Source organism: Pituophis catenifer, unplaced genomic scaffold, assembly GCF_029215685.1.
Source record: "Pituophis catenifer annectens isolate HBS135680 unplaced genomic scaffold, rPitCat1.0.hap2 SCAF_6, whole genome shotgun sequence".
In the NCBI taxonomy this organism is placed as follows: domain Eukaryota; kingdom Metazoa; phylum Chordata; class Lepidosauria; order Squamata; family Colubridae; genus Pituophis; species Pituophis catenifer.
In genome coordinates, this window is record NW_027256886.1 from 96,521,238 (window position 1) to 96,542,588 (window position 21,351).

The 21,351-nt window shown below is 38.4% G+C and overlaps 1 protein-coding gene across 1 annotated transcript in view; it reads right to left on the reverse strand.

Moving 5' to 3' along the window:
• Positions 1–8,034: 8,034 nt before the first annotated feature.
• PIK3AP1 (phosphoinositide-3-kinase adaptor protein 1) overlaps positions 8,035–21,351 on the reverse strand; it is a 162,034-nt gene continuing 148,717 nt past the window's right edge. Inside the window, exons 15-17 of the mRNA XM_070945012.1 lie at positions 18,077–18,147; positions 8,823–8,938; positions 8,035–8,126 (exon numbers count right to left, since the gene is read on the reverse strand). Coding sequence (XP_070801113.1) covers positions 8,060–8,126; positions 8,823–8,938; positions 18,077–18,147 — 254 coding nt within the window. The 3' untranslated portion in view covers positions 8,035–8,059. The remainder of the gene's footprint in view (positions 8,127–8,822; positions 8,939–18,076; positions 18,148–21,351) is intronic.

A 21,351-nucleotide genomic window follows, 5' to 3' on the forward strand; every position in this document is an offset into this window, starting at 1 on the left:
CTGGTATTCCATCTGAATACCAATGGGACGGCAGAACGTGTGAACGTAATGATAGAGCAGTACCTGTACATTACCAACAAACCAATTGGGCTGATCTGCCATCTTTCATTGGGATAGCATACAACAACGCCATACATATCAGCATGGGCTTCACACCTTTCAAGGTAGCCACAGGGATGGACTTTATCCCAGTGCCTGAGTTCCAGCTTGGGGGAAAGCAGGCACTCACCAAAGCCACCAAGATGCAGAAAGAGCAGGCAGACAAAAGGTGAGCACCCTCTGAAGCCGTTTCACATAGGAGAGAAAGCTACCTCTCCACCAAATACCTGAAACTAAAGCTGCCAAGTAGAAAACTGGGTCATTAATCCAGTCATGATAGAGCTGAAACTTCCACACCTGTTGGGGAAAATACACCTGATTTTCCACAGTAGTCTATTGAAGCTGGTAATAGATTTGGAGCTAAGGCCAGTAGCTCGGGAAGCCCCAGGTCCAATCGCAGTGCAGTGGGAGACTCATTATGAAGTAAGAAGAATCCTGGATTTTAGACTATACAAGGGGAGGTTACAGTATTTAGTACAATTGAAAAGCTATCCCCTTTCAGAAGCCACTTGGGTAATGTGAGAGCAGACAGCTTGGTCAGCTGTCAACTTTGAACTGAACACAGACATCTTTCTGTTCCTCAATTGCCACACAGAGGGGGAAGAGGGGAAGGAGGTTGGAATGCATTACCAGACACAACAAAGATCTTTCTCCTGAGAACCAAGGTAATCTCTACTGGCAACAGATAAAGTTGGGGAAGGAGTGCCTGAAGAGGCCGCCAATTAACCCAATTGGCCAATGTGACCTGTTACATTTGGGAATGGGGTTATTTCCTAGTTTAATTATACTGAAACCATGGGAAAGATTTCAATTTGGTTTTTCATTGAAGCTGTGCTGATATGATGTACTCATTAAAGAAGACCTTTAAGAAAGAACCAAGTCTCGGAATTCTGATTTGCTTGGGTTCGTTAGTCAGAGCCTTGACATTGGAACTATTTATTTAGATTTCTCTCAAGGGCTCAAGGCAGTATACATAGGAAAATTCTCTCATTTTATTTTCATAAACATGATGCTCCTTTCATTTTCAGAGAATATAAAAATGTTTTTTTGTAAGAGAGTCACTTAACCTCCTAGCAGGATTCTGAAAATACAGCAAAAAGGAAGTTTTTTTTAATTGCTTCACTTTCACTATTGACTGAGACTGGGACTGAATTGAAAGAGAGAAGCTTAGTAGGGCTTGTAATTTTTGTCTGCTTTTTCTTTTTTAAAGAGAAGAATTAGTGGATATGATATGGACAACAATGGATTTGTTGTTGAATATAGATTATGTGGAAATAGAAACTAATTTATGGGCGGACCATAATCCTGTGATAATAATCTGGAAAGGATGAACAAGAAGATCTAGATGGACTTTAAATAATACAATATTAAAAGAGCAAGATTTTGTGCAGAAAATGGAAAGAGATCTGGCTTTCTTTTTTAAAGAAAATAAGAAAGAAGAGACATTGATACAAAACCGCTTGGATACAATGAAGGCATATGCCAGAGGATTAATTATAGACTACACAAGGAAAAGGAATGCAAAAAAAAAAAGCTAACTTTGAAATTATTAACCGATGATTACAAAAGGTTTGAAAAAGAACTCCAGAAAGATCCACATAAGACGGATATCAAAATCAAAATGGATATAATAAAGCATAAAATGGATCTATTGGAGAAAGAATTATCTCAAAAAATAAGAAGTGCCAAACAAAACTACTTCGAAAATGCGACTAAACCAGGCAGATGGTTAGCTTATAAATTGAAAAAGGAAAGAGAATCGAGGAAAATAACACACTTTGCACAAAGGCAAAGTAAATTTGGAAATAAAGAGATGGGGAAGATAATACAAGAGTTTTACAGACAACTATATAAAAGAGAGACAATAGAAGAGGAAAAAGTGCTAAAGTATCTACAAGAAGCAAAACTACCTTGGATTGTTAAAGATGTGGAGGAGATGTTGGAAAGAAACATAACGATGGAGTTAACAGAAGCAATCAAGAAGCAAAAGAATGGGAAGGCGCCAGGGCCAGACGGTCTACCAGTTGAATACTACAGGACGCTACAAGAACCTTTGACCCTTCCACTATTGGAGGTGATGAATGAAGTGATGACTAAGAAGGCAATACCTAAATCATGGACTGAGGCATACATTACATTGATCCACAAAGAAGATACAGACCCACAACAAATCAAAAACTATAGGCCTATATCCTTGTTAAATTCGGATTACAAAATTTTTACATCAATATTGGCAGAAAGATTTAAGAGATATTTGAACAACTTTATACACGCGGATCAAAATGGATTCCTACCAAAAAGACAAATGAGAGATAATATAAGACTAATTTTGGACACTTTAGAGTATTATGAAGCACATCCTGAAAAACAGATGGCTTTGGTATTTTTAGACACACAAAAAGCTTTTGATAATGTTAATTGGTGATTTATGACACTCCAAATGGAAAAGATGGGCTTTGGTAGCAGGCAATTATAAAGGCAATTGAAGCTATTTATTTTAAAAAGACGGCAAAAGTAATGATAAATGGAGAATTGACTGATCCTATTGAAATAGAAAAAGGCACTTTTTCTATTTCAAGGATGCCCGCTGTCCCCATTGTTGTTTATAATGACTTTAGAAGTTTTAAATAGATGCATCAGAGAAGAAAAAGAGATAAAAGGCATGAAAATCCGAAAAGAGGAATATAAACTTCAAGCCTTTGCAGATGATTTGGTTTTTATCATTGAAGAACCATTAACAACAATAAATAAGTTCATAGAAACTGTTGGAGAATTTGGGAAAGTAGCTGGCTTGAAAATGAATAAAGATAAAATGAAGATAATGACTAGAAATATGTTGAAAAAGCAAAAAGAAGAACTGATGGAGGTTTCAAAAATGCAGGTTACAAACAAAGTAAAATATTTGGGGATATATTTAACATCAAGGTGTAGTGCACTTAAAGAAAATAACTATAATAATCTTAAACAACAGATAGGGCAAGACTTGGTGAAATGGGGTAATTTGCAGTTATCTTTGGTAGGATCTCAACTATCAAGATGAATATTCTACCTAGAATTATGTACCTATTACAGACAATTCCTATTAAGTTGGATAAGGAATTTTTCGTAGATTTAAATAAAATGATATTGAAATATATTTGGCAAGCAAAAAGGCGAGAATAAACTAAAACTGTTACAAGATGCCAAAGCTAGGGGTGGTTTTGGTTTGCCTAATTTTGAATTGTATTATCAAGCAGCAAGTTTAATGTGGATTAAAGAATGGATAACTTTGAGAAATACCAGATTATTGAATTTGGAGGGACATGATTTGTTGCTGGGGTGGCATGCCTTTTTATGGTACAAAAGCACAAAAATACAAGGATATTTTAGAAGACATCAGATACATGAAGCTATATGGTTGAACTGGGAGAAGGTCAAAAAACATCATTATTTGAAGATTCCAATTTAGATATCTACAATTGAAGCTTTTTCATATTCAGTAATATTTAAAAGGGAACAAATCATTAGGTATAGTGAATTGTTGGATGAAAAGGGTGAACTTAAATTAAAGCAGGAATTAGAAGATCAGGGATATAAGATGGACTGGTTTTCATAAATGCAAATATTTTCTAGATATCGAGAAGATCTCAAACAAAAGGTTTGTATAATGTCTTGACTAATTTAGACAAGATCTTAATGGGCTCTGATGATTATATAATTAAAAAGTTGTATGGATATTTGTTAGAAGTAAAACTGGAAGAAGAACAAGTTAAAGAATCAATGATAGCATGGGGGAAAATTTTGGTTATGGTATTGATTTAGAGAAATGGCGAAAATTGTCACATAATTATAAAATGACAATATCTACAGCATATAAGGAGAATTTGTATAAGATGTTTTACAGGTGGCATTTACCCCTGACGAGAATAGCCAGAATGTTCCAGAATAAATCGGAGAAGTGTTGGAAGTGTCATCAGACTTCAGGATCCTATTACCACATGTGGTGGACATGCGGAGATGCAAAGAGATATTGGACCAAGATACACACGTGGTTGGAAAAAATGATTAAGAGACATATTTATTTTAAACCAGAGATATTTTTATTAGGGATCTTACCAGAGACATACAATAAAGAATTGCAATATTTAATTGTGAACCTTTTAACAGCAGTTAGAATTGTATTTGCAAAAAATTGGAAAGGAGAAAGGATACTTTATTTATTTATTTATTGAATTTATATCCCGCCCTTCTACCCGAAGGGACTCAGGGCGGTGAACAGCCGAAAATTAAAAACTTACTGATGAAATTATTAAGAAAATGATGGACTGTGCTGAAATGAGTAAATTGACATTTGAAATAAGAGAGCAGGAAGATAAACAATATTATTTGATATGGGATTTATTTTATCAATGGATGGACAATAAAAAATGGAGATAAATATGTGGATGCTGAGACAAATTAAGTGGATTTTCTTTTTTTATATATATATGAAAATAACCCTGGGAATGTATAGTGATATTTTGAAGAGAGGAGGGAGCACAAAAGGATGCAAACCGATCGATATACTGTCTGTAACTTTTTGGAATGATGATGTCTTTATGTTTTATTTTTGTTTTAAAATAAAAAAATGGTTTTTTAAAAAAGGAAGTTTTTTCAGGTGTCTCCATTGTCTTAATAAACTTTACAAGATTGTTTTTGCAGAGAGTACACTAGTTGAAATTGTGTCTAATTTAAAAAGAGATGGTTGCAAATTGCTTTGTATTGTTTTGTAACACACAGGTTATCCTCAGGGACATGCTAAAAAACTTTAGAAACAGTTTTTATACAATGTAAATGAAATATTTATTTTTTAAATTTATTTTTAACTTCTTGATATATAAATTTAGAAGCATGTCATTTGTCTGCAAGGCACAGCATTAAACCATAGTAGACTGGTAAAAGCTGAAGAGTTTGGAACTCCTGAATAGTCTTCACTGAATAGTCTTCACTTGAATAGAATTATGTACCAGTGGCACAACCACATAAGTAGCAGATTGATTAAAATGTCTACCTACTGATAGATTTATGCACATACAATATTTGAAAAGAATCAGTGGATAATGAATTTATATACATAGTGAAGTAACAAATTAAGTACATTCATGTACATTTCTTACAAGAACTACAGCTGATACGTTAACAAGTAAAACAAGATAGCACATGTTCTTAAAAAAATACAACAGAAAAGTATAAATTAATAAAATTATTAATTAAATCATCTCTCTTTTTTAAAAAATATTTGAAATAAACAATAGGTGTTCATGGTTTGGGAGTCCTCCTGCCAGTTCTGGCTCTTAGAATCGAGGCTTCAACAACAGACTAGCCTTGTTATCTCTAAGTCAAATTACTACAGTACAGTCTACAGGTAGCCCTTGATTTACTATCACAATGGGAGGTAGAATCTCAGTCATTGAGTAAAGTGGTCATTAAGCAGACAGCCATATGATCACTCATTCAGTGACGACAATTCCAGCTCTCCCAGTTGAGTTGCCAAGCGATTGTGCAAGTCATTAAGCAGAGCATCAGGGAGAGGTGCTCTCTGTGGCCCAGCACATCCAGGTGGCCCAGGCTCTCTCCCCACCCCCACCAAGCTCAGGTCCATTACCTTTGCCTGTAGCTGCAAGTGTGCCCAGCTGATGTGTGATTGGCCTTCCTACCAAAGCCATTTTGTGCCATCTGGCAGTGGGCAACATTCTTGCAAATGGAAGGCTCACACAACTTGGATTCACTAGTCTTTCTAGCCCAGGAAAGGTAGAAAGCTAGTGAACATCATTGTTCTGAAGGCTAGAAATCTGCCAAGTGGAGGTCAGCCCCTCCATTGAGCTGCAGAAACAGGGATTGGATCTTTGGCATCTAAACCCTGTCTCTGCAGACTAGCAGAGAACTTAGCTTTCCTGTCCGTGTGGAAGAGAATGTCTCTGCCAGGCTGCAGAAACAGGGCTCATGTCTTCAGGAACCGAGCCCTGTTTCTGAAGCCCAGTAAAGGGCTTGAGCTCCATTTAGTTGGCAGGTCTTTCAGCTAGGCCCCCTGAGATGAGAGGGAGTCCTATCGGCAGGCGGCAGCAGCAGCTTTCTGTGGAAGCCCTTGGAGAAGCTGGAAAATAGCAATTACATGATCATGAGGTGCTTGGCAACCAATCATAAGAGCAAACAGGTTGCCAAGTGTCTTAAAAGTTAGTCATGCAAGAGAAAAAGTGTGAATGAACCTAGAAACAAAACTTTTTAATAGCTGCCTATCCATGCGGAATGTACTGTCCTGTAAAATCTGTATGACCTCAACACATTTTGCACAAAGCAACCTTCCTAAAAACCCTCTCCTTTGTTTTCAAATAAGTTGAGGTATTGCAAAGGCCAGTCCTTACTAGGTGTCCCTGGAAATTGCTCTGTAACAGTATAATCAGGGCTTCAATTAAAATAGCCAAGTCTGATATACTTTATCATATATTATAGTAAAGAGTAAATCTTTCACCTATTAAATTCTGTAACAAATGTACCAAATTGGAAATAACTTGATCATACCTGCATGTTACATCAATGAGCTTCCGAATGTATTTCTTTCTTTTTAAAGAAAAAAAATGAAAATTCTGAAAAGGGAACTGTCTTTAGAATTTCAATCCTGTGGATTTGTGTTCAGGCTGAGCTTTTTAAAAACCATACACAGTGTATGACATATCATACAGGAGGAGTTCCTTGCTTAGCAAGCACTTGTTCAGTGATAATTCAAATTTACAACAATGCTGAACAAGTGATATTTATGACTGGTCCTCAAAGTTCCAGCTGTCACAGCATCCTCATATTCACATGATTGCCATTTGTAACCTTCTTTCTACAAACAAGGTCAATAGGGAAGCCAGCATGAGGTCACAAATAAGAAGTACATGATGTCCTTGCTTAACAACCCATGATGATTTGCTTAATGATGGCAATTGGAAGTGCCAGAATTTCCATTGCTAAGCAACTTTGTTCAGTGATGTCACACATTAGCACTGTATCACTTAGAAATGAAATTCTGGTCCCAATTGCCATCCCAAGGATTACCTGAATATATCTTGAAACTCAGTGCAAATAGGGCCTGGCAGCTGTTCCATCTTGTTAGGTTGTAGATGCAGTCCTCTCCATCTCATGCTGTGCTATTACATTTTTTCACAAACCAACAGGGCAAGCTGCCTTTTTGGATAGAGTCTGTCTACAATGGGAACAAGAATGTCTTCTAGTAATGATGTGATCCCTGTCTGTTGAGATTGGTGCACAAATTTTATTGAAGTTCAGAAATAAGAACCAAGTTTCTTTATATTCATGGTCTGCTAAGTATTTCTTGGCATATTCTCATAGAAATAATACAGATTCAAGACTCATATAGATGACTCATATAGAGACTCTTTGATTTAAGTTATACGATCTGAAGAGAAAATTTCTCAGTATTGTATTACTGGAACAGCAACCAGACACATCAATTAAAGAATTCTGAATATGAAATTATCATAAAATCATTAAGAAATTAGACAAATTTCAAATGAATTGCACTATTCAATACAAGGCACTGTAGTTTCACTATATTGTGAAAGTATAGTTATCTACAACAGAGTAAATTTGTTTTCAGAACAGCATCACTGGCTACTTTATTTGTAGATAAACAGACAAAAAATATCTGCTGGTAGCTACTTCATTCTGAAGTTTAGGAATATGTGAGAAATTATTGAGACACCTTTAGTCTGGTATAATTAGAATCTAAGAATTCTAATAAATTCAACATATTTTTCATGTTCTAGCAGTTTGTTCTAAATGAATTTTTGTTCATTCACCCTTGATTCAATTTTTAGAGTAAATTCTACCAAAACTATTCATTTGAGATTCACAAGGGGTGAACTGATATGCTGATTAGAGTTACAGCATAACCATTCAAAAGTCATTCTCATGTTTCAGTTTTTAATATCCAAAAGATTTAGTGTAACTTATCACGACCTCTTGGAGGCACAGGTGGTGGATGGAAGTTGTCAGTGTTCAATAATCTGTAAATAAATATTTGAAAAGAATAATTTATTATGTTACGTAACTTATTACATTTACACATTTATTTTAAAAAGCAATTATATACTTTGAAATGTAGGTTTTTTTAAAGATGATATACAATAGCATTTACAATAGAAAAGTATTATTGTTCTTTCATGTGGAATTAGTCATTGACATCCCATTATAATACTAGCAATTTCTAACTATTAAATTAATCAAGTAATTTGCAAGCTGCACTGCTTCCTGGCTTGCTTCTGAGTGCAATTCATGCTATCTACCTGACCTCGGTCACCTGCCACCATCTGTCTGATCAATTCAGTCCTGCAGGGCTGGATCACTCTAGGTTCCTTTGATTAAGCAATCTCACCTATCAGGATCTATCAGGACCCCTGAAGCATGCCTTCTCTATAGCAGTATATGCCCGAGAATGAGGTCTCGTCCAAGAATGAAGCTCCCCTCCCCAAATTGTTGTTTAAAAGAGCCACAAAGACCTCTCTGTTTACCCAAGTCTATAGGTTTAGGGACATGTAGTGAAGTTCTGGTTTCCCTGAACACCTCTGCTGCCATGTTTCCCATCTGTTTTACTTTGTTTATATCCCTTTATATTATCTATTTTAGAATTAATCCATGTGGAATAGGGATCTGTCAAATTCATTCTTTGTACAGTACAAATGTATTATAAAACAATATATAACCTGCTAGCAATTCGAGGAGGTATTCTTGGAGGCCTTCCAAGTGAAATGGAAAGTTGGTTGTCTACCTGCAAGGTTCTAGAGCAGAAATTTCTCTTCATGTCAGGTATCTCATTATCCTATGTAAGAATGACAGTGATGTTCATTCAGTTTTAAATATACTTTTTGAAAGTAATGCATCATTTTCTTCTTATTTCACAGATTTTATATACCCAAAATCCTTACCAACATTAATTATTTTCTCCCTTCCTATCTTTCCTTGTGGTTACCCTAATCCCACAGACTACTTTAGTTGCTCTGTACACGGCGACAGCTAAAGGAACTGGAAAGGTTAGTGAAGGGGTGTGGCTGCCCTGGATGGTGGGAGTGGGGGAGGTGAGGGTTTGGACTGGCTGAAGGGCCCTCAGATAAGCTGGGATGGGGTGGGTGGGGTGGGTGGGGCAGCTCTCCACCCCCTACCTTGCTTCGTCCTCCACCCCCCTCCCCGCCTAGCTTCATTCTTCTTTTTTTACCACTTCTTTTCCTTGCTCACCACCATAACCTAGCAGGAGGCTGAGCAATGCACTGGTGCGGCAGCCACAAAGTGAGATGGTGGTGGATAGAATACGAAGCAAGACAGGGGGAGCAGAGCTGCCCTCCCTTGCACTGGTTTACTGGAATGCCCCGCCAGGCACTGATGTGCTGCAACTGCCACTGCACTGAACTTCAGCTTCCCAGTGAAGCTGGAGTTCGCCATGCCGGGGGAGAAATGAGAGGCCCTGCTATACCACAGAGCCCGCCGCTGCTTGAGTGGGGAGGACGAGGAGAAAAATGGCTACTCAGGTGGTACCTGCTGCCCCTGCCGCTGCCAACAGCTTGAGTGCCCCGGTTGAAGGATGGATCATGCTCTCTCTCTCATACACAAAGAGGTTGGAGAGCCCCCCTACTTTCTCTCTCTCTCTTTCTTGTTGCAGCGGCAGTTGCGGTGCTTCAGTGCCTGGCTGGCGGGGCACTCAGGTAAGATGGTGTGGGGCAGCTCTGCACCCCCCACCTTGCTTCATACTCCACCCCCCACTGCCTCACTGCTCAGGCAGCTTCTGCCTCCTGCACCACTGCCAGATGCTTGGATGCCCCCGCTGAAGTATGGATTGCTCTCTCTCCCATACACACACACACACACACACACACACACACACACACACTGCATTGGATTGTGTTCTCTCTCTCTCTCTCTTTGCAAGTGTAGGACACTGTAGGACAATGAGGTCTCATTAAGTAGTTAAGTGGAAAGTAGTTGGCGGGGAGGAGCAGGAGACCGGCAAACACTTTTTGCTCTGAGAATGAAAGTTTCTGGGTTGCTGACTCTCTGCAAAAGAGGTTGGGTGCCTGAACCTGCACAATATTATAGCACCGAGAAGCATCCATTCTTGGCACAAAAAGCATTTCCAAGACAACTCTCCTCTCCCTTCCTCAAAGGCAAAAAAAATAGAAAAACAAAGAGAGGAGACAGATGTTTGCAAGGTAAGGAGGGAGTTGTGGCAGGAAGGGAGGGAGAAGTATGAGGTATCTTAATGGGTCAGGGAGGCCTTGAGGGCCTGTTCTATCACTAGCGCCCCCCCCCCCCCGTGGCCTTTCCCGTCCTGAGATACGTCATGTGCACTTAACGAATGGCACATTGGTATTCTTGAATTGTGAGCTCTTGGGAAAATTCACTCCTGCTCTCACTTCTGCTTCTGCTCCTGCTCCTGCTCCTGATATTGAAGGAACTGTGTCTGTGATTGAAGAGAACTGGAATTGTAAGCAAACTATGTTTTGTGTTAAACCGTGATTGTTTGAAGAAGTTGTTTTGAGAAGTCAAGTTTGTTTTTTACTACAAGTAAAGACTGTTTATTTTTCTTTAAACATCCAGAGTCTGTGACTATCTGTGTATTTTGTTAAGCATCGTATCTATTCGCTGTCTGGTCTGTTGCACTACTTTGCAGAGGGCAGTTTTACCCTCAACACTGGTTATGGGCCCAGTGCCAGAGTGTGTGTACCAGTTACAGCAATAAGAGAGTTGCGACACACATTATTGCTCCAGACGTTCTGATACGTATTTAAATATCCTGGTGAGGATGGCACAAGGTCAAGCTCCCAACTTATCGCTGGTTACCCGGCTGGATGGCTCCAACTACAAATCCTGGTCCACCAAGTGCAGTCTCCTGTTGCGCAAAGAAGGGCTATGGGATGTAGTGCAGAAGCCACCAGATGTGACTTCCTGGAATGCTGACGATGCTGAGGATGCCAGGAAGATAGCCGAGTTCCAGAGGAGGAATGAGAGTGCATTGTGTATTATTGGTTTGTCTCTAGATGATACCCAGCTTGTTCATATCGAGGGTGAACAGTCTGCTGCAAAATGCTGGGGAAATTTGAAACGTCTTTATGTTCGTGACACTGTAGGGGCGCAAATTAACATTACACGAAAGTTGTTTCGCACAAAACTCCTTAAGGGTGGTGACATGTTAACACACCTGAAGTGCATAAAAAGCATTTTTCGAGAGCTACAACAGAAGGAGGTGGTTTTTTCCGAGCAACAACAGGTTTATATACTGTTATCATCGCTAGATGAGAGCTATGACAACGTAGTAACATCATTTGAAGTTCTCACACAGCAGGAACTAACTTTGGCCAATGTAACCTCATGACTACTAGAAGAGGCCAGAAGGAGAGAAGAAAGAAAACAACTAAGGGAAGAACCTGAGTTGATTAATGAAAATGTAAAGGCAAATAACCATGTATATGCTGTAAAACATTGTTTTAATTGTGGCAAGAAGGGTCATATAGCCAAGTTTTGCAGAAGGCTGAAACAAACAACCATGCTTAATGATAAAAAAACAATGTAATGTAGCTATGTCTGATAAGAAACCAGTTAACCACGATTCGTGGGTTATTGATAGTGGGGCGTCGCTATGTTTTGTCAGAACACAAAAATATTTTGTGAAAATGTTGCCTAGTAATAATAAGGTTTCTTTAGCAAATGGGTGGAAGCTAAAAGCATGTGGTGAGGGAATGGCAATATGTCCATATGTAAAAGAAAAAATGCATATGTTATATGTTCCAAATCTAAACTTTAATTTGATTTTGGTTAGAGTATTGGTTAAGCTAGGATATACAGTAACATTTAGAACCAATGATTGCTTAATTGAAAAGGTGAAACCAAGATTATTGGAAAACTGAAAGATGGTTTATATGTATTATCTAGTAACCATGTTACAAATGTTGTATACTCAAATGTTAAACCACATAATGAATGTGTTCACTTGCTTCACAGACGTATGGGGCATATCAGTTTTAAGATGTTACAGAAAACTGTAAAATTAGTTGATGGGTTGAAGCTGAAACCATGTAACCAGTATTTAAATTGCAATATTTGTAATCAGCAGAAAAGTAGAACAATAGGTTTGACGGGTTTAAAACAAAGAGACCACTGGAAGTGGTATTTGCTGATTTAATAGGGCCAATGAAGGCTAGTTTAGGGGGTACTTGCTATGTTCGCAGTATAGTTGACCATTATTCAAGGTATGGTTTTTGCTACCTATTGAAGTCTAAGGTAGATACTTTTCGGTATTTTTTTTTTTTAATTTGATTTGTATACCGCCCTACTCCCGAAGGACTCAGGGCGGTGAACAGCCAACAATAAAATACATAAATACACAAAATTTAAAAACCCGATAAAATCAAATTAAACTTTTTGGCCCAGACAAATTAAAATACCCCAATAATTTAAAAACAGATTAAAATTTACATATTTAAAAAGGGAAGAGATCAGGCCAAGCCCGCTTGATGGAATAAAAAGGTCTTCACAGCCCGGCGGAAGGAGCGCAGATCCGGGATCCTCCGTATCTCCGGGGGGAGCTCATTCCAGATGGTAGGTGCCCCCACAGAGAAGGCTCTCCCCCTAGGGGCCGCCAGTCGACACTGTTTGGCTGACGGCACCCGGAGGAGTCCCTCTCTATGAGAGCGTACTGGCCGGTGGGAGGCTATTGGTGGTAGTAGGCGGTCCCGTAAATAACCAGGCCCTAAGCCATGGAGCGCTTTAAAGGTGGTAACCAAAACCTTGAAGCGCACCCGGAAGACCACCGGGAGCCAGTGCAGCTCGCGCAGGAGAGGTGTTACATGGGAGCGCCATGTCGCTCCCATTACCACCCGCGCGGCCACACTCTGCGCCAGTTGGAGCCTCCGGGTGCTCCTCAAGGGGAGCCCCATGTAGAGAGCATTACAATAGTCCAGGCGGGAGGTGACGAGGGCATGAGTGACCGTGCGTAACGAGTCCCGATCCAGAAAGGGACGCAACTGGCGAATCAGGCGGACCTGATAAAAAATCCTCCCGGTCACGGCCGTCAAGTGCTCTTCTAAAGACAGCCGTGAATCCAGGAGGACGCCCAAGTTGCGAGCCCTCTCCGTGGGGGCCAATGATTCGCCCCCAATAGTCAGTGATGGCGTCAACTGGCTATATCGGGACGTCGGAAACCACAGCCACTCGGTCTTGGATGGGTTGAGCCTGAGTTCAATGGATTAAGTTTGTGGAGAGAAAAACAAATCAAAAAATAGTTACCATTGTAACTGACAATGGTACTGAGTTTGTCAACACAAGGTTTAAATCAATGTTAGCTAATGCTGGTATAAAACACAAATGTTCAGCTCCATATCGGCCACAGCATAACTCGTATGTTGAAAGGAGAGGACAAACTCTACAAGCAATTATGAAATCAATGTTAGCTGATGCAGGTTTACCGGCTAATTTATGGGGAGAAGCCATTATGTGTGCAAATACACTCTTAAACAACACCATAAATATAACCACTAACAAAATTCCATATACCGTATGGCATGGAAGGAAGCCAGATTTGAGCTACATACATACATTTGGATCACCTGCATGGGTACATACTCCAGCGCAGTTAAGGCGTAAGGGCCAGAGTAGGGCATAACAATTAATATTTGTTGGTTATAATTCAAACCACAGGTCCTACAGATTTTGGGTAAAAGGAACAGCAACAGTAGTTAACAGTGCAAATGCCAGGTTTATGGAGCATGTAGGGTGGAATAAATTAGGTACTGAAAATGAGGTTATCATTGAAACCCAGACTGAAGCTACCAATGAAATGCCAGAGATCCAGAGTGAAGAGGTAGAGAAAGACGTAGTACAGGGAGAGGTAAAGGTGGAGAGGCAATCTGTAAATACTGAACTCCCAAGAAGGTCGAGTAGAGTAACAAGACCACCTGACAGGTATCAGGCAACTACGGTCTATCAAGTAAATAAAGTCCCTACTACATTTAATGAGTTGACCACGTTTCTGCCTGAAGACCAGAAAGTGTGGAGAGGTGCAATGACTAAAGAACTACAATCTTTACAGAATTTGCAAGTGTATGAGTCTGTAACAATTCCAAAAGGGAAAACTATACTCGGTAGTAAGTGGATATATAAATTAAAGACTGGAATAGATGGGATACCAATATATAAAGCTAGGCTAGTAGCTCAAGGATTTAATCAGTCTCCTAATGATTACGATGAAGTATTCGCTCCAAGCCTAAAAGCCATTACATTAAGAGCAGCATTGGTATGGGCAGCTAGAAATAAATATATAGTTACCCATTTAGATGTAGAGACCGCATATCTGCATGCACCATTACAGCATGAAATTTATTTAAAGAAACCCTCAGGATTTGAGGAAAATGGGAAAGCTGACTGTTGGTTATTAAAGAAAAGTCTGTATGGGTTAAAACAGTCAGGTTATGAATGGAACCAGTGCATTGTAAAAACATTGAAGAATATCGGATTTAAAGCAGGATTAGCAAATCCATGTTTATTTAAAATGGAAAGGGATGATATAGTATCATTATTACTTCTTTTTACGGACGATATAGCTCTGATTACAAAGAATGAGCAAGAGGCCAACAGGATTGTTGATGAATTAAAAGCTCATGTCAGGATTAAAAATCTAGGGGAGATACAACAATACCTAGGTGTAAGGATCGAAAAAACTAGGGGAGGATTTAAATTATCCCAAACTGATAAAATTAATAATCTATTAAAACAGTTCAGAATGGAATTGTGTAAACCATCAAAGACACCTATGGTTCAAGATTATTGCAACACTGATGTGCAAAGTCCGTTGTTTGATAAAGCGATATACAAATCGTTGATTGGCAGTTTATCATACATAAGCAATTGGTCTAGACCCGATATTTCTTATAGTGTGAACCAATTAGCTAGATTCAACACGGAACCTACAGAAAGACACTGGCAAGAAGCAAAATGTATTCTTAGATATCTGAAATATACCATGCATCATGCATTGTATCTACAACCATCAGAAGAATTGCATGTAACCGCTTATGCAGATGCTAGTTTCGCAACAGATGTGAATACAAGAAAATCAACCTCAGGAATCGCTGTATTTCTGGGAAAATCTTTGATATGGTGGCGTTCAATAAGACAGCAGCATTTAAGTATGTCTACAATGGAAGCAGAGTTTTCTTGTTTATCTTTGTTATGTACGGATTTGATCAGTATTAAGCAGCTGATGATAGATTTAAGAATAGATATACAAGATCCTATAATAGTATACGAAGATAATCAGGCAGCGATAAAAATGGCGACAAATATAGCTGTAAAGACTAGAACAAACATACAGATCTTCGGTATCTCAATGTAAGAGAATGTATTAACGAACAAGATGATAGAACTTGTATATTGTGCATCAGAAAACAATGTAGCCGTTCATTTCACAAAAGCACAGGGAAGTAGGAAACATATAGATACATGTGAACAGTATGGTTTAAGATTGTAAATATATTAATCTACCCAAAGGGGAGAATGTTGGATGCTTATCCTACAGTTGGGTAGATAATATATAGAAAACTATGTTCTGTAACTTTAACTGCTGCAAAGATGACTAATTGGCTGTGCTAAGCAGACATATAAGGAAGGCAGGAAGTTCGTTCACTCCTGCTCTCACTTCTGTTTCTGCTCCTGTTCCTGCTCCTGATATTGAAGGTTGAACTGCTTGAAGGAACTGTGTCTGTGTTTGAAGAGAACTGGAATTGTAAGCAAACTATGTTTTGTGTTAAACCGTGATTGTTTGAAGAAGTTGTTTTGAGAAGTCAAGTTTGTTTTTTACTACAAGTAAAGACTGTTTATTTTTCTTTAAACGTCCAGAGTCTGTGACTATCTGTGTGTTTTGCTAAGTATCGTATCTATTCGCTGTCTGGTCCGTTGCACTACTTTGCAGAGGGCAGTTTTACCCTCAACAGCCCTTTCCAGTGGGGAAAACAGGATAAAGCAGAGTGGGGGGGAATATTTTCCTTTACTATATTTCCAATCTGAATTAGACCATGGCAGAGTCCCTACAGCAGAGCCCTTTTAAGGATTATGTATTAATAGAAAAGCAATAAACTTTAACTTAAATGCTAAAGCTGTTCCATATAAAAAACAGAGGCATCATTTTGACAGTTTTGCTGTACTGTTGTCTGTGGACGCCCCCATGAAATGCAAGCATGTTGAAGTTGAAAAATTACGATTATATATAATTAAATGGTAATATTATTATCAGAATTATATGCAAAGTATATGGACTCAGATAATACACTGTTCACCAAGCACTTATGGATGTTAAAGAAAAAATTATAAATAAAATTATTTTTTTTTAAATGTAAGCATTGGATAAACTGAGCCTAGTTTGTTCTCCACAAACTACTAGCAAAGGTGGCATTTAATCACAAGACAAGAAGGCATCGAGAAATGTTTCCCCTTTTGCATTTGAGCATTCAAGAAGGGACAGGAAAGACAAACAAAAAGAAGGAAAGAGGAGAAAGAAGAAAGGAGAAGGAAGAGATAAGGAAAAAGAAGGGAAGGAAGGAAGGGAAGGAAGGAGATTATAATGAGAGAGAGTGAGAGTCTGAGGTCACTCCTGCCTTAGCACTTGGCCACCAACAGCCCTGCTGCCTTTTGCCATCCCCTTGTCCCCTCCTCCTGACCTCTCCTGGTGGTCTCTCATCCTATTACTGAAGATGCTTTGGTTACAAAGCCGGGTCTCTTCATAAGGAGATGGAATGAGCCTTCCTTTGACCCACACACTTTGCCCTCCCACACACACCATGAGCAACCTGGCCAAGGAGAGTGAGCACAGCAGCAGTTGGAGCTGGCCACACCCACCACGGCCTCCCAAAGTCAACCACAATCCTGATGTGGCCCTCAATGAAATTGAGTTTGACACGCCTGCTCTAGACTAGTCCCTGCAGTTTTTTTCTGACAAAGTTTTTCAGAAGTGGTTTGCCACTGCCTCCTTCCAAGGGCTGAGTGCAAGTGACTAGACCAAGATCACCCAGTTAGCTTTCTGTCTTAAGGCAAGTCTAGAACTCACCCATGAATTATTTAGAATGATTTACACCAGTACACAAAATTATCTTACTTTTTATTAGAAAATGCAAAAATGAATAATAATATACTGTACCTATTAGAAACACTAAAAATAAAATGAATATTTTCAATTTTACACTAAGTAATTAGGAATAATTTCTGTGGTTGCAATTCCTTAAACGTTCCTACTAGGAATTCTAATACTGGGGGAGAGGGGTGAGTTGTTTTTTAAAATGATGCTTTAAATATGTAGAAATTATCCCCAGCCTCTTTATCTGTAAGCTTCTCAAACTGCTTTGCATTATAATTATTAAGGTACATATTATGGTGCTTCACTGTAAATTTAGTTTAAAAAAATCTCTATTACTACGATTAGATTCTTAACAAAAAACATACAATCACTTCAGTAAATAATGCCTACTGTCAAAATTCTGTAAAAATAGATCATGTTAGCAAAAACAGTCCTTTGTATTTCAACTAAACTTTCTCTGTTAAAATTGTTTGGTGTTTTGATTGTAGGGAGTCTATAGTTGTATTAAAAAGAACTGATGAAGACATTGTGACATGCATAAATTTGTCTTTATATCTTATGTTGAAAGACTTTTAAAAGAAACAAAAGAAAGACTTTTCTTTTCGCAACTATTTTCACCTCTGCATTGGATTTTAAGTCCATAGGACAAAATCTATTGTGTATACATTCTGTCATAAATATAGAATAATAGTTATTAATATCCTTAGCAGGAAATTCATACTAGTGTATGTGTGCATGTGTGTGAGAAAGAAAGAAAGAAAGAAAGAAAGAAAGAAAGAAAGAAAGAAAGAAAGAAAGAAAGAAAGAAAGAAAGAAAGAAAGAAAATTTGCACAAAGAAAGTTTACCTCATTGTCACCCTCCATCCCACTACTGATACTCAATAGACTTCGGGTACTTGATCGGTTACTTGAACTGCCTGGTTAGAGGAGAAAATAAGCATTTTATAAATAGACTTCACTAATTTAAATTTCCACCCAGTTTTGCCAACTCTGGCTGAAAAGTAAGAAATTATTTTGGTTTATCATATATTTTTAATTAGTCAAATATTTTCCTAAAAAGTTTTAGTCATTCTTGAACTATTAACACCATTCTTGCTCGCTTTCCAACTGGCAGCAAATAAAAAACAACCGTAATTTATCTATAATCTCTATATAATCTATATAATTCTGTGCAATGTCACCAAAAAAGTCAGTTTATATTATTTATAAATATGTGCACATATTAATCATTTCCCATAATTTATTATGACAATGGGAATTGACATAATTGTCATAATTAGTGGCAGGAATTCAGAGTCTCACCATATATTTTTATGCTTATTTTCACAACTCTTAAAATTGTAAATGATTTTTTTCTTCAAGAAAATGAGAGAATGATCAGAATTCCAAGCTGATATTTGTAGAGAATTGCAAAATATAGTCAAGCCAAATCTCTGTGTTTCAATAATTGAACAGAAAAACACAGTTTTGACAAATAAAATTATGATTGTCACACTGAAATATTAGTGTAACCCATATGCTATATTGACTAAAATTTTAATTGTTAGCAAAAACTAAGATATCATGATACTGATAATGTAAATTTAAAGTTCTAAACACACGGCTGTATACAATGAAAATGTTTAATACTGTGCCTTTAGGAAGTATAACTGCAAAATATATAGTAGGATAGTACAAAAAGAGTGATTATGACTTAAAAGGATAAGAAATTGTCGTGGACGTTAAATCAATGTACCGTAAAACCTTATCTCTATAACAATCTACTATAACAAATGAGACTTACTAGCAGTTCACAATAAATTGTTTTTATTTACATAATAATAAAAACAATATCTATTCAAATACTAAATACCGTATTTTCCGGCGTATAAGACGACTTTTTAACACATGAAAATCTTCTCAAAAGTCGGGGGTCGTCTTATACGCCGGGTGTCGTTCTCCTGTAACCAGGCAGATCAGCCCGAAAGGCTCTGACGAGCCTTAAATGGCTCTGGCGATCCCAGCTCTGGCGATCCCAGCTCTGACAATCCCAGCTGAGTTCCCTGCAACTCAGCTGGGATCGCCAGAAACCAAGTAAAAGGAAAAAAGTTTTTTCCCTTTTACTCTGACGATCCCAGCTCTGACGATCCCAGCTGAGTTCCCTGCAACTCAGCTGGGATCGCCAGAACCATGGCTCTGACGGTCCCAGTTCTGACGGTCGATCCCATCCCAGCTGAGTTCCCTGCAACTCAGCTGGGATGGCCAGAGCCATGTAAAAGGGAAAAAGTTTTCCCCCTCCAGCTTGCTTACCTCAGCTGCTAGTCCCAACGCTTGCCTTGCTTTGCTTGCCTGAATCTATTCAGGCAAGCAAGCAACTCCCTGCCTGCAATCAAGCAAGGAGTTAGTTGTGGACTTCAACTCCCAGAATTCCTCAGCCAGCAAAACAAAGCTGGCTGAGGAATTCTGGGAGTTGAAGTCTACAAGTCTTAAAGTTGCCAAGGTTGGAGACCCCTGTTCTATTGGGTAAGTTTTTTTCCCCTTTGGGAGCTTTAAAAAATATAGTCAATTGAGGGTTTTTTAGTTGTTCTTTTTTAGACCTAGCCATTTAAAGTTTAGGAAGTTTTAAATTTAGCTTTCATATAAAAATAAAAATAAAATAAAACAAAACAATATTTGTGCAGCTTTCTGAGATTTAGTGTGTTTCTGTAGTGTTTCACTCCAACTACACAAACACACAAAATCTCACAAAGCTGTATGTGGAATTTTGTGTGTGTAAAGTGTGAAAGTTGGTTTTTTGGACTTTTTGTGGCTGTGTGAGGTTCCTGCTTGTTGCAGGGGCCATTTTGGGTCTAGCACAGCTGCTTTTACATTGTGGGTGAGCCAGTTGTGTTGTGTTGTGTGTGTGCAGAGTGTGAAAGTTTTTTGGGGGGGCTTTTTGTGGCTGTGTGAGGTTCCTGCTTGTTGCAGGGGCCATTTTGGGTCTAGCACAGCTGCTTTTGTGGGTGAGCCAGTTGTGTTGTGTTGTGTTGTGTGTGTTTAGAGTGTGAAAGTTTTTTGGGGGGGCTTTTTGTGGCTGTGTGAGGTTCCTGCTTGTTACAGGGGCCATTTTGGGTCTAGCACAGCTGCTTTTACATTGTAGGTGAGCCAGTTGATGTTTTTTAATTTTTATTTGGTGTGCATTGGAAGAGGGGCAGTCTTATATGGCGAGTATAGCCCAAACCCTATATTTTAACAGGAAAAGTTGGGGGTCGTCTTATACGCCCAGTCGTCTTATACGCCGGAAAATACGGTAGTATGTCATTCCTTTTCTTAAATACCCTGTCAGATATATATATATATATATATATATGTAATCACTCTATATGATATAGTTCTGGCTATTCTTCCTCAGAAGAAGGATTCTTTTAAAACATCAGATCTACCTCTGATCCCTAATCAGAACACTCCTAACTGCCAACTTACTGATGACTAACTGCCATCAGAACTGCCTTTAAACTGCTTACTGACTGCAGAACTGCCCTTTAGAACTGCCCTCTAACTGACTTCTAACTGACTACTAACTGACATTTAGAACTGCAGAGCTGCCCTCTAACTGACAACTAACTAACAACTAACTGATAATAGTTTTCTGTCAGGAATCTCCTTTTATACTGTCACAGTGACAGTTGGGGGGGGGGAATATAAAATCCAGGGAGTTTCAAACCCATTAGCCACTTTCTGATTGGCTTATTTACTTGTCCATTCCAAATGCCATTAATAGGCACAGCAACTGAGAAATAACTTTTCTCTAACAATCCCCTTCTCTGTGTCTATTGATGCCAAGTATACATCTGTTACATACAACATACAATACAAACAGTACATCCTTCACATGACTAAATGTACTTTACCTAAGAGATATTGCTGTAGTTCCCGGGGCAATGGTTTAGTGAGTATATCTGCTTTTTTTTTTTTAAATTAAATTTTATTAACATAAACAAACGTAAAACACAAATACATGTAAACACTTATACATTAACAAAGAGTCAATCGACTAACTTCTAGAAAACCTTCGCATCGGTGATTAATGTCCATTTAACCAATTTTCCTTAATCATACTATTTACAAATTTACTTGCTTATACCTTAATACGTTCATTGAAG